The 8,700-nt window shown below is 52.6% G+C and overlaps 1 protein-coding gene across 1 annotated transcript in view; it reads left to right on the top strand.

The window, feature by feature from the left end:
• LOC132590677 (GTP-binding protein GEM-like) overlaps positions 1 to 7,179 on the top strand; it is a 31,334-nt gene extending 24,155 nt beyond the window's left edge. Inside the window, 3 exon segments of the mRNA XM_060263647.1 lie at positions 1,305 to 1,515; positions 6,756 to 6,885; positions 6,887 to 7,179. Coding sequence (XP_060119630.1) covers positions 1,305 to 1,515; positions 6,756 to 6,885; positions 6,887 to 7,034 — 489 coding nt within the window. The 3' untranslated portion in view covers positions 7,035 to 7,179.
• The last annotated feature ends 1,521 nt before the right edge of the window (positions 7,180 to 8,700 follow it).

Raw genomic sequence — 8,700 nt, 5'->3', positions numbered from 1 at the left:
GGCTGCGGCTCAGTGGCAGAGCAGCTGCTTGGCTTGCAGAAGGTCCCAGGTTCAATCCCCGATATCTCCAGCTATAAGAACCCCAGCAGGAGGTGAAGTGAAATACCTTTGCCTGAGACCCTGGAGAGTTGCTGCCAGTCTGAGTAGACAATACCGACCTTGATGGACCCATGGGTCTCATTCACTAGAAGGCAGCTTCATAAAACATCAGAAGAGCCCTGCTGGATCAGACCAGTTAAGGTCCATCGAGTCCAGCCTCCTGTCTCACACAGGGGCCAACCAGTTCCTCTGGAGGGCCAACAACAGGGCTCTTCTGATGTTCTTATGAAGGCCTCGGCCTCTCTGCCCTGTTGTTGGCTCTCCAGAGGAACTGGTTGACCCCTGTGTGAGACAGGAGGCTGGACTAGGTGGATCCTCACTGGTCTGACCCAGCAGGGCTCTTCTGATGTTCTTATGAAGACCTCGGACTCTCTGCCCTGTTTTTGGCCTTCCAGAAGAACTGGTTGGTCACTGTGTGAGACAGGAGGCTGGACTAGATGGACCCTCACTGGTCTGATCCAGCAGGGCTCTTCTGATGTTCTTATGAAGGCCTTGGCCTCTCTGCCCTGTTGTTGGCCCTCCAGAGGAACTGGTTGGCCACTGTGTGAGACAGGAGGCTGGACTGGATGGACCCTCACTGGTCTGATCCAGCAGAGCTCTTCTGATGTTCTTATGAAGGCCTCGGCCTCTCTGCCCTGTTGATGGCCCTCCAGAGGAACTGGTTGGCCACTGTGTGAGACAGGAGGCTGGACTAGATGGACCCTCACTGGTCTGATGCAGCTGGGCTCTTCTGCTGTTCTTATGAAGGCCTCAGCCTCTCTGCCCTGTTGTTGGCCTCCAGAGGAACTGGTTGGCCACTGTGTGAGACAGGAGGCGGGACTAGATTGACCCTCACTGGTCAGATCCAGCAGGGCTCTTCTGATGCTCTTATGAAGGCCTCGGCCTCTCTGCCCTGTTGTTGGCCCTCCAGAGGAACTGGTTGGCCACTGTTTGAAACAGGATGCTGGACTAGATTGACCCTCACTGGTCAGATCCAGCAGGACTCTTCTGATGTTCTTATGAAGGCCTCAGCCTCTATGCCCTGTTCTTGGCCCTCCAGAGGAACTGGTTGGCCACTGTGTGAGACAGGAGGCGGGACTAGATTGACCCTCACTGGTCAGATCCAGCAGGGCTCTTCTTGTGTCCTCCCTCTCAGTGCTTACTCCAGGGCACCAGCATTCTTTTTGTCTTGGTCGAGCTAAAGTTGCTCTTCCTCCTCCTTGCAGCTGCCAGAGGAAGAGAACTGGTTCCACAATTACTGCATGCAGGTGGGCAACGCCTACGTCATCGTCTACTCCATCACCGACAGGGGGAGCTTTGAGAGCGCCTCAGAGCTGCGGATCCAGCTGCGCCGAACGAGGCAAGCGGAGAACATCCCCATCATCTTGGTGGGGAACAAGACAGACCTGGTGCGATGCCGAGAGGTGTCTGTGGAAGGTGGGTCCGTAGGGGGATGGAAGTGGGATGGGAGTGGCTGGTCCTCAGAGGGATGCCCCCAGGCTAGCTTTTCCATGCAGGGAGACTAGTGTTGTCGCTTGGCCTGCTGCATATATATTGAGTTGCAACTGACTTATGGTGACCCCAGCAGAGGCTTTCAAAGCATGTGAGAAGCACAAGTGGTTGGCCATTGCCTTCCTCTGTAGAGTCCTTGGTGGTCTCCCGTCCAAGTACTGACCCTCCTTAGCTTCAGAGCAAGCGAGAAGCACAAGGGGTTGGCCATTGCCTTCCTCTGCAGAGTCCTCCTTGGTGGTCTCCCGTCCAAGTACTGACCCTCCTTAGCTTCAGAGCAAGCGAGAAGCAGAGGTGGTTGGCCGTTGCCTTCCTCTGCAGAGTCCTCCTTGGTGGTCTCCCGTCCAAGTACTGACCCTCCTTAGCTTCAGAGCAAGCGAGAAGCAGAGGTGGTTGGCCATTGCCTTCCTCTGCAGAGTCCTCCTTGGTGGTCTCCCGTCCAAGTACTGACCCTCCTTAGCTTCAGAGCAAGCGAGAAGCAGAGGTGGTTGGCCATTGCCTTCCTCTGCAGAGTCCTCCTTGGTGGTCTCCCCGTCCAAGTACTGACCCTCCTTAGCTTCAGAGCAAGCGAGAAGCAGAGGTGGTTGGCCGTTGCCTTCCTCTGCAGAGTCCTCCTTGGTGGTCTCCCGTCCAAGTACTGACCCTCCTTAGCTTCAGAGCAAGCGAGAAGCAGAGGTGGTTGGCCATTGCCTTCCTCTGCAGAGTCCTCCTTGGTGGTCTCCCGTCCAAGTACTGACCCTCCTTAGCTTCAGAGCAAGCGAGAAGCAGAGGTGGTTGGCCATTGCCTTCCTCTGTAGAGTCCTCCTTGGTGGTCTCCCGTCCAAGTACTGACCCTCCTTAGCTTCAGAGCAAGCGAGAAGCAGAGGTGGTTGGCCATTGCCTTCCTCTGTAGAGTCCTCCTTGGTGGTCTCCCGTCCAAGTACTGACCCTCCTTAGCTTCAGAGCAAGCGAGAAGCAGAAGGGGTTGGCCATTGCCTTCCTCTGTAGAGTCCTCCTTGGTGGTCTCTCGTCCAAGTACTGACCCTCCTTAGATTCAGAGCAAGCGAGAAGCAGAGGTGGTTCTCCCAGATAAGAGTCCGTGCACTTAACCACCACACCAAACCGGTTTGCTGAAAGCTGTAGTCTGCAGAAGAACTGTAATTCCAGGGGATCCCCAGGTCCCACCTGGAAGCCGGCATCCCTGATTTGTCGCTGGAAGACTGAAGAGGAGCCAGTCTTCAAACACAATGGTTACTTACTGTTCTCATTTTGGGCAGGAGCTCACAGGAGCAGAGCTCTGAAATTTCTAAATGTTATGGTGCTCTTTCTTTCTTACTCCGCCCTCCCGCCCTCAAATGCTTTCTCCTGGGCTCCGGAGAGCCAGTTTGGTGTACTGGTTAAGTGTGCGGACTCTTATCTGGGAGAACCGGGTTTGATTCCCACTCCTCCACTTGTACCTGCTAGCATGGCCTTGGGTCTGCCATAGCTCTGGCAGAGGTTGTCCTTGAAAGGGCAGCTGCTGTGAGAGCCCTCTCCAGCCCCACCCACCTCACAGGGTGTCTGTTGTGGGAGAGGAAGGTAAAGGAGATTGTGAGCCGCTCTGAGGACTCTTTGGAGTGGAGGGCGGGATATAAATCCAATCTCTTCATCTACCTCACAGGGTGTCTGTTATGGGGGGCGGAGGAAGGTAAAGGAGATTGTGAGCCGCTTTGAGACTCTTCGGAGTGGAGGGCGGGATATAAATCCAATATCTTCATCTACCTCACAGGGTGTCTGTTGTGGGGGGGGGGGAGGGAAAGGAGATTGTGAGCCGCTCTGAGACTCTTCGGAGTGGAGGGCGGGATATAAATCCAATATCTTCATCTACCTCACAGGGTGTCTGTTGTGGGGGAGGAAGGGAAAGGGGATTGTGAGCCACTCTGAGACTCTTCGGAGTGGAGGGCGGGATATAAATCCAGTATCTTCATCTACCTCACAGGGTGTCTGTTGTGGGGGGGGGGGGAGGGAAAGGAGATTGTGAGCCGCTCTGAGACTCTTCGGAGTGGAGGGCGGGATATAAATCCAATATCTTCATCTTCTTCATCTTCATTGTTCAAACCCCTGTGAGAATCCAGGTGAACTCTTCAGATGTGACAAACTTCTAATATTTCCCCCCAGAAAAAATGGGGAAATAACCAAACCATATAAAGCAGAAATCTTCCTCATGCCACTGTGACCACCTTGGAGAAAGTCATTTAAAAAGTATGGGCAGTGTTCCCTCTAAGCTGAGTTAGCGTGAGCCAGCTCACAGATTTTTAGCCTCCGGCTCACACATTTTTGCCTTCGCTCAGGAGGGATGACCCCAGAGCACACTACCGTATTTTTCGCTCCATAAGACGCACCTGAGCATAAGACGCACCTAGTTTTTAGAGCCGTTTGTGTGAATTTAGAGGCATTTGTATGAATTTTTTGCAGTATTCGCTCCTTAAGACGCACACACTTTTCCCTCCACTTTTTTGGGGGGGAAAAGTGAGTCTTATGGTGCAAAAAATACTATTTATGCAGCAGCTTACCACTTCCATGCCAGGAGCTCACAAATAGAATTTGTGCTGACAAGACTCTGCAGTTTAGAGGGAACGTTGCTCTGGACCAGGGGTGGCCAAACTGGCTCGAGAGCCACATGTGGCTCCTTCACACATATTGTGTGGCTCTCAAAGCCCCCACCGCCCCATCAGCTGGGTGGGAGAAGGCATTTGTCTCTTAAAATCACTTCTCCAAGCCAAGCCAGCCAGCAGCTTGGAGAATGCATTTAAAGCTAAAGTTGCTTTCTTTCTGTCTCCTCTTCCGTCTCCTGATCTATTTTCTTTCTTTCTTTCTTTCTTTCTTTCTTCTTTCTTTCTTTCTTTCTTTCTTTCTTTCTTTCTTTCTTTCTTTCTTTCTTTCTTTCTTTCTTTCTTTCTTTCTTTCTTTCTTTCTTTCTTTCTTTCTTTCTTCCTTCCTTCCTTCCTTCCTTCCTTCCTTCCTTCCTTCCTTCCTTCCTTCCTTCCTTCCGACTTTCAAACATCTGACGTTCTTGTTTTGAGGCTCTTTTACATTTTATATTTATTCTATGTGGCTCTTACATTAAGCAAGTTTGGCCACTCCTGACTGGACCTTGCAAGCTAGCTCACAGATTTTTAGCCTCCCAGCTCACAACGTTTTTGTCTTAGCTCAGGAAAAATGGCCCCAGAGCACACCGATTGGTGCAGGAGCTCACCACTTGAATGCCGGGAGGTCACCAAATAAAATTTTATCTCACAAGACTCTGCAGCTTAGAGGGAACACTGGATGGGAGTCAGGTTTCCTTACGACAATTCTCATTCAACGAAGCAGGCGTCGAGTGGCACCTTTAAGACCAGCCAAGTTTTATTTTGAACGTAAGCTATCATGTGCTAAAAGCTCACTTCTTCGGGTGAGGAAATAGGGTACCGTGGGCTGAAATGCACGCATGTTTGTTGATTAAGAGGGCAAACTGATGCAGAGTTGGGATCACATCTCAGCCCACTGTACCCTTGTCTGAAAAAGTGTGCTTTTAGCACACGAAAGCTTACGTTCGGTCTAAAACTTGGTTGGTCTTAAAGGTGAAACTTGACTCATGCTTTGTTCAGCTGCTTCAGTTGAGAGCCAGTTTGGTGTAGTGGTGAAGTGTGTGGACTCTTATCTGGGAGAACCGGGTTTGATTCTCCACTCCTCCACTTGCACCTGCTGGAATGGCCTTGGGTCAGCCAGAGCTCTGGCAGAGGTTGTCCTTGAAAGGGTAGCTTCTGTCAGAGCTCTCTCAGCTCCACCCACCTCACAGAGTGTCTGTTGTGGGGAGAGAAGATATAGGAGATTGTAAGCCGCTCTGAGTCCCTGATTCAGAGAGAAGGGTGGGGTATAATTCTACTGTCTTCTGAGAGCCAGTTTGGTGTAGTGGTTAACTGTGCGGACTCTTATCTGGGAGAACCAGGTTTGATTCCCCACTCCTCCACTTGCAGCTGCTGGAATGGCCTTGGGTCAGCCATAGCTCTCTTATCTGGGGGAACCGGGTTTGATTCCCCACTCCTCCACTTGCAGCTGCTGGAATGTCCTTGGGTCAGCCAGAGCTCTCCTATCTGGGAGAAACGGAGTTTGATTCCCCACTCCTCCGCTTGCAGCTGCTGGAATGGCCTTGGGTCAGCCATAGCTCTCTTATCTGGAGGAAACCGGGTTTGATCCCCCACTCCTCCACTTGCACCTGCTGGAATGGCCTTGGGTCAGCCATAGCTCTCTTATCTCGGAGAACGGAGTTTGATTCCCCACTTCTCCGCTTGCAGTTGCTGGAATGGCCTTAGGTCAGCCATAGCTCTTATCTGGGAGAACCAGGTTTGATTCCCCACTCCTCCACTTACACCTGCTGGAATGGCCTTGGGTCAGCCATAGCCCTGGCAGAGGTTGTCCTTGAAAGGGCAGCTGTTGTGAGAGCCCTCTCCAGCCCCATCCACCTCACAGGGTGTCTATTGTGAGGGAAGAAGAGAAAGGATATTGTGAGCCACTCTGAGACTCTTCTGAGTGGACAGCGGGATATAAATCCAATATCTTCATCTACCTCATAGGGTGTCTGTTGTGGCGGAGGAAGGTAAAGAAGATATTGGATTTATATCCCGCCCTCCACTCCGAAGAGTCTCAGAGCGGCTCACAATCTCCTTTACCTTCCTCCCCCACAACAAACACCCTGTGAGATGGGTGGGGCTGGAGAGGGCTCTCCCAGCAGCTGCCCTTTCAAGGACAACCTCTGCCAGAGCTCTGGCTGACCCAGGGCCATCTCAGCAGGTGCAAGTGGAGGAGTGGGGAATCAAACCCGGTTCTCCCAGATAACAGTCCGCACACTTAACCACTACACCAAACTGGCTCTAAAGGAGATTGTGAGCCGCTCTGAGAATCTTCGGAGTGGAGGGCGGGATATGAATCCAATATCTCCCTCATCTTCTTCTTCTTCAGACCAACACGGCTGCCCACTTGGATAATTCTAAATTCAAGAAGCATTTTAAGGGAGATGCTGAGCTGATATAATTGAGTGCACCTTCCGGTCAAGTCAGGGGTGCGCGGCATATGCAAACGAGGCGTGCCAGTGAGCTCCGGCACCTCTTTTTCTATGAAACGACCTCTGTGCGCAGGGCAGTGCTGACCGGTGGGGCTTTCTCTCTCGGCAGAGGGCCGGGCCTGCGCCGTGGTCTTCGACTGCAAGTTCATCGAGACGTCGGCCGCCCTGCAGCACAACGTGACGGAGCTCTTCGAGGGTGTGGTGCGGCAGATCCGCCTGCGTCGGGACAGCAAGGAAGCGTAACGCCAGGCGCATGTCGCTCTACAAGCGCAAGGAGAGCCTCACCAAGAAGGTGCGCCGCTTCCTCGACCGGCTGGTGGCTCGCAACAACAAGAAGGTGGCGCTGAGGGTCCGCTCCAAGTCCTGCCACGACCTCTCCGTCCTCTGAGCGGTGGACCAACGGCACTCCTCCTGCCTCCCTGGGGCGGGGGCCCTGCCTCGTTTTCCTTACCCGCCTGTACATAGGACTCTGCGCCCTTTCTCCTACACTAGTGTCTCTTAGGACCGGACCTTTTGGTAGGAAAAATAAAGACTCGTGGGCAACGAGAAGACCCGTAGCTCAGCTGCCACAAGAGGTGGTGGCGGCTACAAGCATAGACAGCTTCAAGACGGGAATTGAGTAAACATCTGGAGCAGAGGTCCATCGGTGGCTATTAGCCACAGCGTATTGTTGGAACTCTCAGTCTGGGGCAAGTGATGCTCTGTATTCTTGGTGCTTGTGGGGGGGGGGCACAGTGGAAGGGCTTCTAGCCCCACTGGTGGACCTCTTTATGGCACTTGGGTGTTTTGGCCACAGAGTGTTGGACTGGATGGGCCATTGGCCTGATCCAACAGGGCTTCTCTCATGTTCTTATGTGACACAGAGTGTTGGACTGGAGGGGCCACTGGCCTGATCCAACAGGGCTTCTCTTATGTTCTTATGTGACACAGAGTGTTGGACTGGATGGGCCATTGGCCTGATCCAACAGGGCTTCTCTTATGTGACACAGAGCGTTGGACTGGATGGGCCATTGGCCTGATCGAACAGGGCTTCTCTTATGTGACACAGAGTGTTGGACTGGATGGGCCCCTGGCCTGATCCAACAGGGCTTCTCTTATGTGACACAGAGCGTTGGACTGGATGGGCCATTGGCCTGATCCAACAGGGCTTCTCTTATGTGACACAGAGTGTTGGACTGGATGGGCCATTGGCCTGATCGAACAGGGCTTCTCTTATGTGACACAGAGTGTTGGACTGGATGGGCCCCTGGCCTGATCCAACAGGGCTTCTCTTATGTGACACAGAGTGTTGGACTGGATGGGCCATTGGCCTGATCCAACAGGGCTTCTCTTATGTGACACAGAGTGTTGGACTGGAGGGGCCATTGGCCTGATCCAACAGGGCTTCTCTCATGTTCTTATGTGACACAGAGTGTTGGACAGGATGGGCCACTGGCCTGATCCAACATGGCTTCTCTTATGTGACACAGAGTGTTTGAACTGGATGGGCCACTGGCCTGATCCAACATGGCTTCTCTGATGTTCTAGTGACACAGAGTGTTGGACTGGATGGGCTACTGGCCTGATCCAACAGGGCTTCTCTTATGTTTTTATGTGGCACAGAGTGTTGCACTGGAGGGGCCATTGGCCTGATCCAACAGGGCTTGTATCATGTTCTTATGTGACACAGAGTGTTGGACTGGATGGGCCACTGGCCTGATCCAACATGGCTTCTCTTATGTGACACAGAGTGTTGGACTGGAGAGGCCACTGGCCTGATTCAACATGGCTTCTCTTATGTTCTTATGTGACACAGAGTGTTGGACTGGAGGGGCCACTGGCCTGATCCAACAGGGCTTCTCTTATGTTCTTATGTGACACAGAGTGTTGGACTGGAGGGGCCACTGGCCTGATCCAACAGGGCTTCTCTTATGTTCTTATGTGACACAGAGTGTTGGACTGGAGGGGCCGCTGGCCTGATCCAACAGGGCTTCTCTTATGTTCTTATGTGACACAGAGTGTTGGACTGGATGGGCCATTCACCTGATCCGACAGGGCTTCTCTTATGTTCTTAT

This window comes from Heteronotia binoei, chromosome 2, assembly GCF_032191835.1.
Source record: "Heteronotia binoei isolate CCM8104 ecotype False Entrance Well chromosome 2, APGP_CSIRO_Hbin_v1, whole genome shotgun sequence".
Classification (NCBI taxonomy): domain Eukaryota; kingdom Metazoa; phylum Chordata; class Lepidosauria; order Squamata; family Gekkonidae; genus Heteronotia; species Heteronotia binoei.
The sequence above is the reverse complement of the archived record's forward strand: the minus strand, read 5'-3'. Positions and strand labels throughout refer to the sequence as shown.